This window comes from Carlito syrichta, unplaced genomic scaffold (assembly GCF_000164805.1).
Source record: "Carlito syrichta isolate Samal-C Ts95f unplaced genomic scaffold, Tarsius_syrichta-2.0.1 Scaffold313936, whole genome shotgun sequence".
NCBI classification, from domain to species: domain Eukaryota; kingdom Metazoa; phylum Chordata; class Mammalia; order Primates; family Tarsiidae; genus Carlito; species Carlito syrichta.
This window is the reverse complement of record NW_007258032.1, coordinates 325,274-342,208: the sequence shown is the minus strand read 5'-3', so window position 1 is coordinate 342,208 and position 16,935 is coordinate 325,274. Positions and strand designations below refer to the sequence as shown.

The 16,935-nt window shown below is 40.4% G+C and overlaps 1 protein-coding gene across 1 annotated transcript in view; it reads left to right on the top strand.

The window, feature by feature from the left end:
* The window catches only part of MCCC1 (methylcrotonoyl-CoA carboxylase 1), a 72,908-nt gene that overhangs the window by 35,002 nt on the left and 20,971 nt on the right, over nucleotides 1-16,935 (top strand). The window contains exons 10-12 of the mRNA XM_008070684.2: nucleotides 8,265-8,392; nucleotides 12,595-12,778; nucleotides 15,648-15,757. Coding sequence (XP_008068875.2) covers nucleotides 8,265-8,392; nucleotides 12,595-12,778; nucleotides 15,648-15,757 — 422 coding nt within the window. The remainder of the gene's footprint in view (nucleotides 1-8,264; nucleotides 8,393-12,594; nucleotides 12,779-15,647; nucleotides 15,758-16,935) is intronic.

Below are 16,935 nucleotides of genomic sequence, written 5' to 3'. Positions count from 1 at the left end.
GAGTGCAGTGGCCACTCCCAGCCACCACAGCCTCGACCTGCTGGGCTCAGGTGATCCTTCTGCCTCAGCCTTCCGAGTAGCTGGATCTACAGGCGTGCGCTACCATGCCCGGCTAATTTTTTGAATTATTGTAGAGATGAGACCTCGCCAACTTGCCCAACCCGCGGGCTCAGGCAATCCACTCATCTCAGCCTCCCAAAGTGTGAAATTACAGGCTGAGCCACCGAGCCCAGCTGTTTGTGTCGTTTCAGCAAAAAAGTTTCAAAAGCAAAAAAAAAATTTTTAATTTAAAAGATAGCAGAAATATTATATAATAAGGATGTAAAGAAAGAAAATATTTTTGTTCAGTTGTATAGTCTATTTGTGTTTTAAACTCAGAATTATGACTCAACTCATTACTCGTGTATTTACGGCACTGCCCTGAATATCTTCTGTGCTCTGCCTGTTCATTCCTCTCTTCTCCCTAAGCCCTGGCAACACTAATGTTTTTACTGCCTTCATAGATTTGCCTTTCTAAGAGGTCATATAGTTGGACAGATAGTACGTAGCCTTTTCAGTTTGTCTTCTTAGCCTTATAATACATTTAAGCTTCCTCCATGTCTTTTTGTGACTTGCTAGCTTTACTACTGAATAATATTTTGCTGATAGGGTGTTTGTTTTTTCTGCTGAATAATATTTTGTTCTCTGGATATACCAGAGTTTATCCATTCACCTACTAAAGGACATATCTTAATTTCTTCCAACTTATGGCAATTATGAATAAAACTATTAGAGACATCCATGTGTGGGTTTTTGTGTGGACATAATTTTTCAGCATAATTGCTGGATCATACGGTAAAAGAATGTTTTGTTTTGGAAGAAACTGACAAACTATCTTCCAAAGTGACTGCACTTTTTGCATTTTCACCAACAGTGCATGAGGGTTTCTGCTGTTCCAAGTCTTCTCTTCATTGGCATTGTCAGTGTTTTTTATTTTGATCATATGGCATCTTGTTGTTGTTGTTGTTTTAGATTAGAAAATAGAGTTTATTTAGAAAGTAAATTAGAGAGAGAAAGAGAAGATTCACCTCCCTAAGGTAGAGGAGGGAGCCAAAGCCAGGAAACATGGTGACAGCCATAGCTCAAATAGCACATGGCCACACCAGAGTCTAGTAAGGCAATGGCCAGTGTCTTGTTTTAATTTTTCCTTCTACTAGGCTCAGTAGCTCATGCTTATAATTCCAGCACTTTGGAATGCTGAGGTGGAAGGATTACTTGAGCCCAGTAGTTCAAGACCAGCCTGTGCAACATAGTGAAACCTCATCTCTACAAAAAACTTTTAAAATTAGCTGGGCGTGTTGGCGCATGCTTGTAGTCCCAGGCACTGGAGAGACTGAGGTGAAAGGATTGCATGAGCCCAGGAGTTCAAGGCTGCAGTGAACCATGATCATGCCACTGCACTCCAGCCTGGAAGACAGAGGAGTTGAGACCCCAACTCAAACAAAAAAAAAGGAAAATAATTTGCACTTCCCTAATAACATAGGATATTGAGCATTTTTAAAAACATGCTTACTTGCCTTTTGTATATCTTCTTTGATGAAGAGTCTGTTCAGGTTTTTCACCCATTTTTTAATCAGGTTGTTTGTTTTCTTATTGTTGAGTTTTAAGAGCTCATCAAATGTGCATTTACAGACACTGTCTCTCAGTCGGAAGCTTGTCTTCACTTCTTTTGACTTTGTCCTTCATAGGGCAGAAGTTTTAAATTTTAACGAAGTCTTGCTTATCAATTATTTATTTCATGGATCATGCCTTTGGTATTGTATGTAAAAAGACAGTGCTGTATCCAAGGTTATCTAGGTTATAATAAGCCCATCTGGGCCTGGTGCTTTTTGTTTTGGAAGGTTATTGATTATTGATTTAATTTCTTTAATAGATATATCCTGCTCAGATTGTTTCCTTTTTTTTTTTTTTTTTTTTCTGAGTTGGAGTCTCACTCTGTCACCCAGACTGGAGTGCAGTGGCCGCTCCCAGCCACCGCAGCCTCGACCTGCTGGGCTCCGGCGATCCTTCTGCCTCAGCCTTCCAAGTAGCTGGAACTACAGTCGTGCGCTACCACGCCCAGCTAATTTTTTATTTATTGTAGAGATGAGGTCTCGCCAAGTTGCCCAGGTGGGTCTCGAACCCATAGGCTCAGGCAATCCACTCACTTCAGCCTCCCAAAGCACAGATTGTTTCTTATGTGATTCTTGGCAGATTGTGTCTTTTAAGGAATTGGTTCATTTTGTCTAGGTTATCAAATTTGTGGGCGTAGAATTGTTCATAATGCTCCTTTATTATCCTTGTAATGTCCATGGGATCTGTAGTGATGGCACATCTTTCCTGTCTGTTATTCATGGTTTGTATTATCTCTTTTTTTTTTTCTTCCTTAAATTAGCCTGGCTAGAGGTTATTGATTTTATTAATCTTTTCAAAGAATCAGTTTTGGTTTTATTGATTTTCCTCTATTGATTTCCTACTTTCTATTGCATTGATTTTTTTTTTTTTAGATTAGAAAATATAGTTTATTTAAAAACTAAATTAGAAAGAGAGAGAGAGAGGAGATTCACCTCCCCAAGGTAGGGAATGGGGGCCAAAGCTTAAGAAAACATGGTCTAGCCATAGCTCAAAGAGCACATGGCCACACCATAACAGCAAGGCAGTGGCCTATTTCATTGATTTTTTTTTGCTCTAATTTTTGTTATTTATTCTGCTTACTTTGGACTTAACTTGCTCTTCTTTTTCTAGTTTCCTAAAATATAAGCCTATATTATAGATCTTGGTATTTTGTTCTTTTTTAATATATACATTTAATGTCATAAATTTCCCTGTAAGCACTACTTTCACTGCATTCCACAAATTTTTACTAAATATTTCCATGGAGAAGAAAAACTCTGAATCTTCAACCAATTGTTTGAGGGCTTGAGTTTGTAGGGCTTATTTTTTTTTAAGTCTCCAACTATAATAGTGGATTAGTCTTTTTCTCCTTGCAGTTCTCACTTTTTGCCAAGTGTATTTTGACACTCTGCTATTAGGTGCATGCATCTTAAAAATTGTTATGTTTTCTTGAGGGTATTTACCCTTTTATCATTGTGTAATGACTCTCTTTATCCCTGATTACTTTCCCTGCTCTGAAGTCTTTTCTGTCTGAAATTAATATAGCTACTCCCACTTTCTTTAGTGTTAACATAGTATTAATATATCTTTCTCCATCTTTTTACTTTAAATCTATATGTATCTTTTATATTTAATGTGTATCTTGCAGATAACATACAGTTGTGTCTTGTTTTTTTGTCTATTCTGACATTTTCTGCCTTTTTGACAGGTGTATGTATGCCATTGACATTTAAAGTGATGGTTTATGTAGTTTGATTAATACTACCCTATTTGTTACTGTTTTCTATTTGTTTCCCTTGTTTTATGTTTCCATTTTTATCTTCTATGTTTTTTCTGCCTTTCATGGATTTAATTGAGCATTTTATATGATTCCATTTTCTTTTCTTTTTAGCATATGAGTTATAGCCATAACCGTGTAACACCATTTTATTCACTACAACAGTAGTCCCATAAGATTATAATGGAGTTGAAAAATTCCTATCATCTAGTGATGTTGTAGTATTTGTAATGCTATAACACAATGCATTACCTCGTCTATGTTTAGATACACAAATACTTACCACTGTATTATCATTGCCTGTGGTTGTTATACAGTAATATGCTGTACAAAGTCCTAGGAATAATTGGCTGTATGATATAGACTAGATGTGTAGTAGGCTATACTATCTAGGTTTGTACATTTTATCATGTTTTCACAGTGACAAAATCACCTAACAGTGGTTTTTCAGAAGGTATCCCCATCATTAAGTAGTACATGACTATATATTTCTTTTTTGTTTGTTTTCTCACTGGTAGCCCTAGTTTGCAATATATATTCAGAGCTAATCCAGGTCCACTTTCAAATAACAGTATTACTTGACAATTAACGAGAGTACATTGTAGCAAGAAAATATTCCTAGTTCCTCTCTCTTTTCCCTTCTACCATTGCTATCATGCATTTTGTTTAATCATAAGCATATGTATATGTAAGCATACATTGTTACTATTACTATTTTGACCTGAATTTAGATAAGTTAACAATAAAAGAAATAAGTGTTTTTTTTTGAGTTGGAGTCTCACTCTGTCGCTAAGACTGGAGTGCAGTGGCACACTCCCAGCCACCGCAGCCTCAACCTGCTGGCCTCCAATGATCCTTCCACCTCAGCCTTCCAAGTAGCCGGAACTACAGGCACATGCTACCACACTGGCTAATTTTTGATTTATTGTAGAGACAGGGTCTTTCCAAATTGCCCAGGTGGGTCTCGAACCCACGGGCTCAGGCAGTCCACTCGCCTTGGCCTCCCAAAGTACTGGGATAACAGGCTGAGGCACCGGACCCGGCCAGAAATAAGATTTTTATTTTCTCTCACTTATTCATCCAGCGTTCATTCTTTCCTTATGTAGATCCAAATTTCTGATCTATATTATTTTCTTTTCTCTAAAGAACTTTTATTTATTTTTATTTTTTATTTTTTTGAGTTGGAGTCTCACTCTGTCGCCCAGACTGGAGTGCAGTGGCCGCTCCCGGCCCGCAGCCTCGACCCGCTGGGCTCCGGCAATCCTTCCGCCTCAGCCTTCCAAGTAGCCGGAATTATAGGCGCGCGCTACCACGCCCGGCTGATTTTTTGATTTATTGTAGAGATGAGGTCTCGCTGCCCAGGCGGGTCTTGAACCCGCGGGCTCAGGCAATCCACTCACCTCAGCCTCCCAAAGGCACGGGATTATAGGCTGAGCCACTGAGCCTGGCTTCTAAAGAACTTTTAAAATATTTCTCCAAGGTAAGTCTTCTGACAACACATTTTCTCAATTTTTGTTTGTCGAGAAAGTATTTATATCTCCTTAACTTTTGAAGGATAATTTTACATGGTACAGAATTCTAGATCGGTGATTTTTTTCTGTCAGTACTTTAAATATTTCGCTCTACTTAATTCCTGTTTGCATGGTTTCTGAGGAAAAATTACATGTAATTTTTATATTTGATTCTCTGTAGGTAAGTATTTTTTCTCTAGCTTCATTCAAGATTTTTCTTTATTTTTAATTTTCTGAAATTTCAATATGATATATCTAGGTATATTCATATATATATACACACACACACACACATGCATGCACAAACACAGGGGATGCCAAAAAAATGTATATACACATTTTAAGAGATGTTATCTATGTACTACTTTTTGAGTTGAATTAAATTATGATAGCAGCCGGGCTCGGTAGCTCAGCCTGTAATCCCACACTTTGGGAGGCTGAGGTGAGTGGATTGCCTGAGCCCGCAGGTTCGAGACCCACCTGGGCAACTTGGCGAGACCCCATCTCTACAATAAGTCAAAAAATCAGCCGGGCTTGGTAGCGCGCACCTGTAGTTCCAGATACTTGGAAGGCTGAGGCGGAAGGATCTCCGGAGCCCAACAGGTTGAGGCTGTGGTAACCGGGAGTGGCCACTCTACTCCAGTCTGGGTGACTGAGTGAGACTCCAACTTAAAAAAATAAAAAATAAAAAATTATGATAGCAACGTGTGGTATAACATTTCCTCAGCTGTTCTTCCTCCATTTTCTTTGACTGTCCTGCTTGTCACATGGTGACACTAAGCATTCATTGGGTTAACGCCATCTTTTGAGCAAACGTCATACTTAAAATGTGTATACATTTTTTGCGCACACCAGTGTATGTGTATATAAAACATTTATCTTCCTTGGTGTTCTCTGAGCTTTCTGGATCTGTGGTTTGGTTTCTGACAATTTGAGGAAATTCTGTCATTATTGCTTCAAATATTGGTTCTGTTCTTTTCTTTCCTCTCCTTTTAGTATTTGCTTTATATGTAGTTAGACCTTTTTAGCTGTCCTGTAGTGCTTGGATATTCTATTCTGTTTAAGTATTTGTTTCTGTTTTTCAGTTTTGGAAGTTTCTATTGTTATGTCCTCAAGTTCAGATATTCTTTCCTCTGCCACATTCAGTCTACTAATGAGTCCATCAAAGCATGCTTCATTTCTATTAGTGTTTTTTAAAAAATTTCCTTTTGATTCTGAGAATTTTCATCTGTCTGCTTACATTATCCAACTGTTCTTGCATGGTGTCTGTTTTTTCCATTAAAACCCTTAGCCTATTAATCATAGTTTATAACATTCCTGGTCTAATAATTCCATCATTCCTGCCAGATCTGACTCTGGTACTGATGCTTGTTCCATCTTTTCAAACTGTGTTTTTTGCCTTTTAGTATACCTTGTAATTTTTTGTTGAAAGGTGGACATGAGGTCGAGCGCAGTGGCTCATGCCTATAATCCCAGCACTTTGGGAGACCGAGGTGAGAGGATTGCTTGAGCCCGTGAGTTCAAGACCAGCTTGGACAACTTGCCAAGACCTCATCTCTACAATAAATCAAAAAATTAGCTGGACATAGTGGCTTGTACCTGTAGTTTTAGCTACTTGGAAGGCTGAGGCAAAAGGGTTGCTTGAGCCCAGCAGGTTGAGGCTGTGGCCAGGAGTGTGCAACTGCCCTCCAACCTGGGTGACAGAGTGAGACTCCAACTCAAAAAAAAAAAAAAAAAAGGAAAGAAAGAAAGAAAGAAAAATGGACATGATGTACTGGATAAAGGAATTTTGCTAAATAGGACTTTTGTAATGTGGTGAGATGTCAGGGGAAGTGTTCTATAGCCCCATGATTAGGTCTCAGTCTTTGACTGAGCCTGTGCCCCTGCACTATGAAGTTTACCAGTGCTTCTCAGTTTGTTTTGTTTTGTTCTCCCCATCCCTTAGATGGGACAGGATGTCTGGAGGTGGCTGGAGTTGGATACTTCTCTTCTCTCAGCCAGATTAGTCTCTGATAGCTTAGGCTCTGGCAGATTAATTCCTTTTACAGACAACCTTTTTAAGAAGAACTAAATGTTCTGGTGTGTTTTCAAATGGTTTCTTGTTACCCCTTCCCTGCTAGAAGCATGAGGGGGTTTTTCTCTGATACTCACTGTGAAGACCTTGTAAAGGTAAAACTCACAAAAGTGTGCAAGTCCTCCTGTGACTGGGACCCCTTGTAGTTTTTAAATGTCAGAGTTGTTCACATTGAGCTGCCAGCAGTTTGCTGGTTATAGTTCAGGCTTCTACTCAGAATCTCTGTATCTGCTTGTCTGTCTTTCTGAATTGGGTGGTAGCAGTTTACCCCGTGACCTGATTTTTCTGCCAGATTTAAGAAGAATTGATTTTTCAGCTTGTTCAGCTTTTTACATGCTAGGACAGAGTGGCAGCTTCTAAGTTCTTTATATGCCAGATCAGAAACCAAGTATCTTCACTTAAATTGATTTTAAAGTCCACTAAATAAGTTGTGACTACAGTTTGAGTAAAACAGTTTTAAATTATATTCACTTTAGGCTGAATGAAAAAAAAACTTCAACACAAAAGACTGCAAACTATTTCATTTATATGAAATCCTAGAAAAAACTGTAGTGACAGAAAACAGGTGGCTTCCTGGATCCTGGGGCTTAGGGAAGGGATTGATTGCATCTGGGAACAAGGGAGCTTTTGGGATGATAGAAATGTTCTATATTTTCATTGTGGTGGTTACGTGATTGTATTCAATTGCTAAAATCAACACACTGACACTTAAAGTAGTTACATTTTGTTGTCTAAAATTAAACCTTAATAAAGCTAAGGGAAATTTTGCAGGATTTAGTAGAATGCCAACAGATAAGACGTTAATATAAGGTTTAGTTGCTAAACAATCTTGCAGTGGGTTGCTGGCAAAAGAATTTTTAAAGGAAACTTTCAAGAGCCCAAAATCGGGGAGTAGCGGGGATGTTATATTTTCCTCTCCGGTGTTAGAATGAGATAGGCTGTCATGGTGTTAGGCTCCCGGGATCTTGGTACTCTGATGCAGTACCAAGCCTTGTTCTCATTGTTAACAGCAGCTGAGACTGATTCATAATTTGGGCTTACCATTTGCTCACATCCCCAAATATATTTTTCCATTGCTAAGTTTCATGCAGCTTTCTATTTTTGACTGAGATTCATTTGCTATTGCAATTGTGAGATGTTTTCTTTGTGAAATGCAAAACTTCCGTTGAATGAAGGCAGCAGCAAAACTTGATGTGACGCATTATGGAAGATTTTTATTTGTTACTGCTTATACACTATAGAAATGTGACCATGGTGTTTTATCTTTTAGGGACTGTGGAGTTTATTATGGACTCAAAGCACAACTTTTACTTCATGGAGATGAATACAAGGCTACAAGTGGAACATCCTGTGACCGAGATGATCACAGGAACGGACTTGGTGGAGTGGCAACTGAGGGTGAGAATATCTTTTTCTATCGAAGATCAGTTTTGAGAATAGTTACTTACCTTCTGACCTCCTAAAACAGATGTCATTTTGGACAGTGTCCAATTCTTGGTGATTGTGATGAGGACGGGAAAATGAGAGGTAAAAGGTGAAGGCACAACGGATGCTGTGGCTTGCTTGGCACTTAGGGACTACACTTCCTTATCTTCACTTCCCCTTAGGCATAGGCAGCCGGCAGGTGAGTCGCTGTCACTGAGCGTACTTGTGGCCATGTGTTTCAAAACCAAAGCCTCTTGCTCTACCTAAGGCCACAGCATTCTAGGCCAGACCATCATTAGATTTAGAGGCAGGACAGATACAAGCCAAGATTAACTGAGCCAAGGCAGAGATGGGATGAAGAGCCAAGGAAAGGGTTTAGACAACAGCCTGGTCCCCTAGAGTGCTGATTTGAGGCTGTTGCCAGTCCATGAGTAAATGTCCATTCAGGGTAGATGTTTAGAAACTCTTAAAGCATGTTGGCATTGCTTTTTTTTGTTTTTGTTTTTGTAGAATTCTGCTGGAAAGCCATCTGGTCCAGGACTTGTGTTTTTCAAACAACAAGTTCACTACTATTCTTTTACTATGGGTAGTTTGAGAAGAACTAGTATAACCAGAGTTCCACAAGACATGTTTCTTCAAATGTTAATAATAATAGCTAGCTTAGTCTGCTTTTGTTCTTAAAATGAAAAACAATTTTTGCCGGATTTGGTGGCTCAGCCTGTAATCTCACGCCTTTGGGAGGCTGAGGTGAGTGGATTACCTGAGCCCGCGGGTTCGAGACCCACCTGGGCCGCGAGACCTCATCTCTGCAATAAATCAAAACATCAGCCGGGCGTGGTAGCGTATGCCTGTAATTCCGGCTAATAGGAAGGCTGAGGCGGAAGGATTGCCGGAGCCCAGCAGGTCAAGGCTGCGGTGGCCGGGAGCGGCCACTGCACTCCAGTCTGGGCAACAGAGTGAGACTCCAACTCAAAAAAAAAAAGAAAAGAAAAACAATTTTTAAATAATATAAATAGTCCTGATTCCTGTAGGATTCTTGGTTCTTTATATATCCTAACTCTAAATAGTTTTTCCATGATGTGATGCTGAAATCTTGATTCTTTTGATAATTTTATCTTTTCAGAGTTTCCATGGATAGTAATATGATACTCCTTGTGTTGGTGCCTTGGGTATGATTGGTGGCTTTAATTTAGCCAAAAGGTTCTTCTGGGCCTATATAGCCTTGGGAGCTAATGAAAACCAGGTACCTCAGGCTAGTAAATGTTGTTCAGTGTCAGGAAAAATGATAGTGAATTTAGAAACTTCCAGAATTCAAGGAAAAGAAGAATTTTTTTCTGAAGCTGTAAACCAAGAGAGTCTAGACTTTCAAAATCATATAGGACAAAAGGTTTATAAGGATTAAGGAAAGAAAAAGCCTTTGGACATTAGGGAAGCTAACAGGCATTTATTTCTGTGACTCAAGAAATAGTAAGAGCTTGTCAAGGCTCTTCAGAAAGAGAAGCAGGCTTTTATCATCTGGGGAGGGATTCCAGAACTTAGGAAAACTCCTGGACCTGGCTTATTGAGTTCAAGGCACTTTGGAGTCTGACTTCCAGAGAGATAAAACAAGGGGATTCACCATTTGGTGAGTCAGAGTTCAGGCTCCAGGATCTGCCCCTGGAGTTGAAGGATTCCTAGAACAAGGGTTCAATGATATGAGTATCCGGGATTGAGGTGGCAGATGCAGACAGTTATCAGTGTTGAGAGGATGCTGGTGAAATGTCCAAGGTTAGAAGTTCAAAAGAGCCAGTGTTCAAGCCTGAGACAACTGAAATGGCACAGATTCCCAAGTTCCCAGAAGCATGGTTGGGGCTGCTGTCTTCTGGGCTCAGATGGAAGCCAATCTCAGAGGAAAATAGACAGGCAAAGACTAGGTTGAAATGGACCGATATAGTTAGAAATAAGATCATGCCTTGGAATGTGGATATAGGATCGTTCTTTTCCTTTTTTATATTAAAACAGATATAATTCTTTTTCTTTTTCTTTTTCTTTTTGAGTTGGAGTCTAACTCTGTTGCCCAGGCCTTGACCTGCTGGGCTCAGATGAGCCTTCAGCCTCAGCCTTCCAAGTAACTGGAACTACAGGCATGCGCCACCATGCCCGGCTAATTTTTTTATTTTATTGTAGAGATGAAGTCTCGCTAAGTTGCCCAGGCTGCTCTCAAACCCATGGGTTCAGGCAGTCCACCCACCTCAGCCTCCCAAAGTGTTGGGATTACAGGCTCGAACCACCATGCCCAGCTTGGCCTAATTCTTTATTACACATTAAAGAGTGTCTTACTATAAAGGCTAAGAATGAAATTATAACAGCTAACACTTTCTTTTTTTTTGAGTTGGAGTCTCACTCTGTCGCCCATACTGGAGTGCAGTGGCTGCTCCTGGCCACCGCAGCCTCGGCCTGCTGGGCTCCGGCGATCCTTCTGCCTCAGCCTTCCGAGTAGCCGGAATTACAGGCATGCGCTACCACGCCCAGCTGATTTTTTAATTTATTGTAGAGGCGGGTCTCAAACCCATGGGCTCAGGCAATCCACTCACCTCAGCCTCCCAAAGGCGCGGGATTACAGGCTGAGCCACCAAGCCCAGCTATAACAGCCAACACTTTCATAGTGCTTGCTATATGTCATGTGCTTTCTTCAGAAACATGGAGAACTTAAGAAATTTGCCCAGGTGGTAGAGTAAATATAGAGATACGATTTGAACCTAGGCAATATGACTGCAGAGCCTGTGGCTTGAAATGTCCTGCCATAATGGCATTTCATTTATTTTCCTTTTATTCTTAATTACTGTGGTCCCGATCTTTCTTATTTACAGATTCAAAGAGATGAAACCGTTGCCTCTGTCTTATGTTTACCTGTTTAGTTCAGTGTCATGCTGAGTTATTTGGAGTTTTTTTTTTCTGTATCTATATTGCTTTGTCAGGTTGTCATTTTCTCATCTTCTAGAAAAAATTGAAAAGGAGAGAAAGAGAGAAAGTGACGGTGTCCTCCAATAACCTTTCCCAAGTTATACTGAGGGGAAGAGAGTGAATTGTATTGGTACATAATAGCCAGAACAGTAATAATAGTAGTAGCAATAAACAATAATGTAGTGATAAATAATAGTGGTTTATAATCTGGTATCTTGCAATATATATAAACATAACAAAATAAAAAAACCGTCATGTCCCCCTTCTGTTTTGCCTTATCATTCACTTGCTGATTAATATTGTAGTGTAGAAGGATTAATGCAAGCCATACTTTTTTTCATGGTTGTGCAAGTAGTCTTAAATACCAACTAATAATTTACTATTTAAAAAAAGATTGATTTGGGAACTGTGTCCTAATGTTTTAAATGAAAACTGAGAATATCTGCCAATAAGAAATTTTGGTTTTGGTTATACTGAACAAACACTGGTTTGTTTTTATGTTTGTTTTGTTTTGTTTCTTCGGATTTGGGGTTTTTTTGTGTGTTTTTTTTTTTTGTGAGTTGGAGTCTCACTCTGTTGCTCAGACTGGAGTGCAGTGGCCGCTCATGGCCACCGCAGCCTTGACCCGCTGAGCTCTGGCAATCCTTCCGCCTCAGCCTTCCAAGTAGCTGGAACTACAGGCACACGCTACCCCACCTCCCCACCCCTGCTAATTTTTTGATTTATTGTAGAGATGAGGTCTCACCAAGTTGCCCGGGCGGGTCTTGAACCCGCAGGCTCAGGCAATCCACTCACCTCAGCCTCCCAAAGGCGTGGGATTACAGGGGGTTTTTAAAAATAGAAACAGGGTCTCACTATGTTGCCCAGGCTGGCCACAAGCAATCCTCTCACCTCAGCCTCCCAAAATGCTAGGATTACAGATGTGAGCCACCACACCCAGCCCAAACACTGATTTTTATATTTATCAATTTGCCATCAATTTGCCTGCTTTTGCCATTTTGAAAGGACTTTAGAAACTTGAGTAATTAACAGATTATTCCCAAGCTGCATCTGTTTTTAATGTTTTTGTTTTTCTCAAACCTCAAGTGGTTAGATAAAATAATAGTTTTTATTTGGCTGCATTGCAAAACATTAGTGTACATTTTGGATAGAAAAAAGCAAGACCATTGACTCACTAAGTCTTGTAGCTGTAAGGTAAATTTTCCTAAGAAGTACTATTCTTCTTTTACCAGGTTGCAGCAGGAGAGAAGATTCCTTTGAGCCAGGAAGAAATAACTCTGCAGGGCCATGCCTTTGAAGCGAGAATATATGCAGAAGATCCTAACAATAACTTTATGCCGGGGGCTGGACCATTAGTGCACCTCTCCACCCCACCAGCAGACCTTTGTACTAGGATTGAAACTGGAGTACGGCAAGGTAAAGTGAAAGAAACCCAAAAGTCTCACTGTTTTCAAGTTTTTCGTGCATTCTTGGTTTTGGTACTATTTTTTTTTTTGAGTTGGAGTCTCACTCTGTTGCCTAGGCTGGAGTACAGTGGCACACTCATGGCCACCACAGCCTCAATCTGGTGGGCTCAAGTGATCTTTTCGCCTCAGCCTTCCAAGTAGCTGGAAGTATAGTACAGGTGCACGCTACCATGCCCAGCTTTTTATTTATTTATTTATTTATTTATTTATTTATTTATTATAGAGATGAGTTCTCACCATACTGCCCAGACTGGTCTCAAATCCCTGAGCTCATGCAATCCTCTCACCTCGGCCTTCCAAAGTGCTGGGATTTCAGGATTGAGCCACCACACCCGGCCTACATTATTGTTTTTGGACAGAGACTTATCCCTGAATCTTATGTCTACTGTATTTTAAAATAAAGGATTTAGTTGATTTCTCATTAGTCTTTACTATTTCCTTCTGGAATAGTTATCTTTAGAGAATAGCTAATATTTTAAACAATGCACTCTTGTTTTGAAATGCAGCAGTATGTGGTCAAACCTAACCAAGAAGTATTTTGTGTGTACAGGATTTTGTTTTTACTTTGCCTCATTCCAAAAGTGATTTAAGGTGACTGATGTCTTCTATGTTTAAGGCACTCTGCCTTAAAGGGCGATAAAGTCAAGTTGGAGAATTAAAATGTAAATTTATTTCATTCAAAGTTCATTCTTGGTAGTTGCCTTGTAACTGTATTTCCCATGACTGTGTGGACAAGGGAATTTCATTTGGACTATAAGGACCTCTTTATGGAAATGATCCTGCAAGTATTTGGTTCAGTTAACCCACTGTCTTGAACAAATGCTTTCCCTTTGACATTGAAAAAAAGAAACCTGTAAACTCAGTACAAGCTAAGCAATAATAAAAGAACTAAATTACAGTAAATAATAACAACATAAGAGCTCTCCCAGTTCAGCATATGATTAATAACATGCTTCTAGCTAACAATTTCTTGCTGATTCCTATTTTCAGGCACCATTCTAGGCAGTTTTTCTATATAGACTTCTTCAGCTAGGAGAACAACCCTATCATCCTCATTTTCTATAAGCGGAAACTAGAGCACAGAGTAGTTCAGGAACTCGCCCAAGGTCATCCTTGGAGCCAAGATGCAGTCCCAGCAGTCAGTGCTCTGAGCCCTCACCGTCCATTGCCATCTTAATTTCAGTTGCTGGAGTACATTATACAGTGATGGGATATAGCTAATCTCACTAAGAGATTATGGTGTACCAATATAATTAGGACAAGAAATTTTCAGAGAAAGTTGAGTGGGCTTCAGTAGGCTGATTGAGCAGCTTAGCGAAGAGTAAAGAAAAGAGAAAGCTAAAGATGTGTTCAAAGAACAGGAGGACAATGTGTGGCTGGAGATACAGGTGGAGAGTAAATCATGTAGCATCTTGAAAGCAAAATGAAGAGTTGGGCCTTCTGGATAATAAATTGGCAGCATTTTGAGAGCTCTGGCTAAACCACAGCAAGATTTAGTAGTTGGTAAATGTTTTGACTTGTCAGCAGAGCATTGTAGCTCAGCTTCCCCACAGACTACAAGCGTCTCTTATCTTATGAATGAGGATTCTGGATTCAGAGAGGCCAAGGGGCCTGCTGAAATCCTGAAAGGGTCCTGTAGCAATGTTCTTACAGCACACCACATCCTTTCAGTTTGAACCTTTCTAACCAGTGGGATGTACCATGGTTCAAATTCATGTTCTCTAGGACCGTAGCCATCATAGTTCATCAGTCTGCCAGGCACAGCACTTGGCACTTTATTGTCATTCCTCCCAGCAGCCCTCCAGGACAATGAAATGATTATGCTTATTTTACTGATGAGGAAACTGATGGAGTAGAGGGAGATGAATGCCAATGGAGAGTGTGTAATGTGAGGTAATGGAGGGAGTTTGTGTTGGCTTCCAAAATGAGAAAGGAAAAGAAGGTTTGGAAGAAGATAGGATGGAGACAGCCAGCCTGTATGCCACTGGATCACCATGTTAGGGCCTGGTGCTCTTGGATGGTCACATCATTGTTAAACTTTGAACAAGTTTTTTTTTGAGTTGGAGTCTCAGTGCCACCCAGGCTAGAGTGCAATGGCACACTCACAGCCACTGCAGCCTCGACCTGCTGAGCTTGAGTGATCCTTCCGCCTCAGCCTTCCAAGTAACTGGAACCATGGGTGCACACCACCATGCCACTAATTTTTTTTATTTATTGTAGAAATGCGGTTTTACCAAGTTCCCCAGGCTGGTCTCGAACCCCTGGGTTCAGGCAATCCTCTCACCTCCACCTCCCAAAGTGCTGGGATTACAGGCATGAGCCTGGACAAGCTTTTAAACCCTTCTGAACCTCAATTTCCTCATGAATAAATTCTGGTAATAATATCTCTGGTTTTTGTTTTTGTTTTTAGTTAGTGTCTTACTCTGTCACTCAGGCTGGGGTGCGGTGGCACTATCACGGCTTACCACAGCCTTGAGCTCCTGAGCTCAGATGATCCTCCTGCCTCAGCCTCTTGAGTAGCTAGGACTACAGGCATGCACCACCATGTCTGGCTAATCTTTTTTATTTTTTGTAGAGACAAGATCTTGCTATGTTACCCCAGGCTAGTCTCCAACTCCTGGGCTCAAGCAGTCTTTCCACTTTAGCCTCCCAAAGTGTTGGGATGACAGGTGTGAGGTACTGCACTGAGCTTTGATATTTATCATGCAGGGGTTTGTGAAAATTAAGTGTGAAATGTACATAACAAAATGTCTTGCTTGTCCTATTTTATTCCCCGAAGTTTTAACTTTGAGGGGTTACTGTAGTTTTTTCAATTTCAGGAGATGAAGTTTCAGTACATTATGACCCCATGATTGCGAAACTGGTCGTGTGGGCTGCAGATCGTCAGGCAGCATTGACAAAACTGAGGTACAGCCTTCATCAGTACAATGTGAGTGATCTTGGACCATGTTAATGATCTTGACGCATTTGGTCAGGACTAAAGGTCAGCCTTTGTCCTTGTCAGAGCCTTGGTCTTTCTTGTCAGCTTATTTCCTTACTTCCAGCAATTTCCTGTATGTCACAAGCAAAATAATTTCATGTGAGAGAATTTCCCATGGGTCAGAATAGGATTTGGGGATGTCATGATTTCAGTTACAAAAGAAAGATTGCGGAAGTAAAACTGTTAGTGTCAGTGCTATGTTTCAGTGAAGTCCTGTTCATTCTATAGATAATGCCAGCTCTCTATAGAATGGTTTTCAGTCTGGTAATTTTTCTCCGAAGGAAAATAATTGTGTTCAGTTTCTTACATTTGATTGAGTTTGTTATTTTTCTGTAGACTGTTAATTTCCTTGTGCAGAAGGACCCATCCCACATTGATTTAGCTTCATAGAAGAATTTATAACCCAGATATCCAACTTGGTATATATTATTAATTTGATCAAACCTCTGATCTCTGTGGCTCCAATCACACTGGGCTCCTTGTCATTCCTCAGACTTACCCAGCATGGAGCCATGCATTCCTGTCCTTCCAGAATGTTCTTCCCACACATGATCACAGGGCTCCCTCCTGACTGTCCTCAGCCCTGCTTAGCTCCTTAAGTCCTATCCCAGGCCCCTCTCCCACCCCATTTAAAATAGGACCTTTGCTGTTCTCTCTCCCCGTAGTCAGCCGTAGTTATCATCCCAGCACATGACATAATATTAGACATTTGTTTATTATAGATATCATTAACCTGTTTTCCTAGAATGTAAGCTCTGTGGGGGCATGAACTTGATCTCTTTTAGTTTCCTCACTGTCTCCAGCAACTGGATCAGAGCCTGGTACCTAACAGGTGCTCAGTAAATGACTGTCGTTTTAGTTTTTGTTGTTGTTGTTGTTTTGAGTAGGATTCTCACTCTGTCACTCAGGCTGGAGTGCAGTGGCATGCTGACTGCAGTGCTGTCAGCATGCCAATGCACTCCAGCCTCAACCCACTGGGCTCAGGTGATCCTTCCACCTCAGCCTTCCAAGTAACTGGAACCACAGTCACATACTACTATGCCTGGCTATTTTTTTGTTTTTTTTTGTTTGTTTTTTTGTTTTTTTTTTTGAGTTGGAGTCTCACTCTGTCACCCAGACTGGAGTGC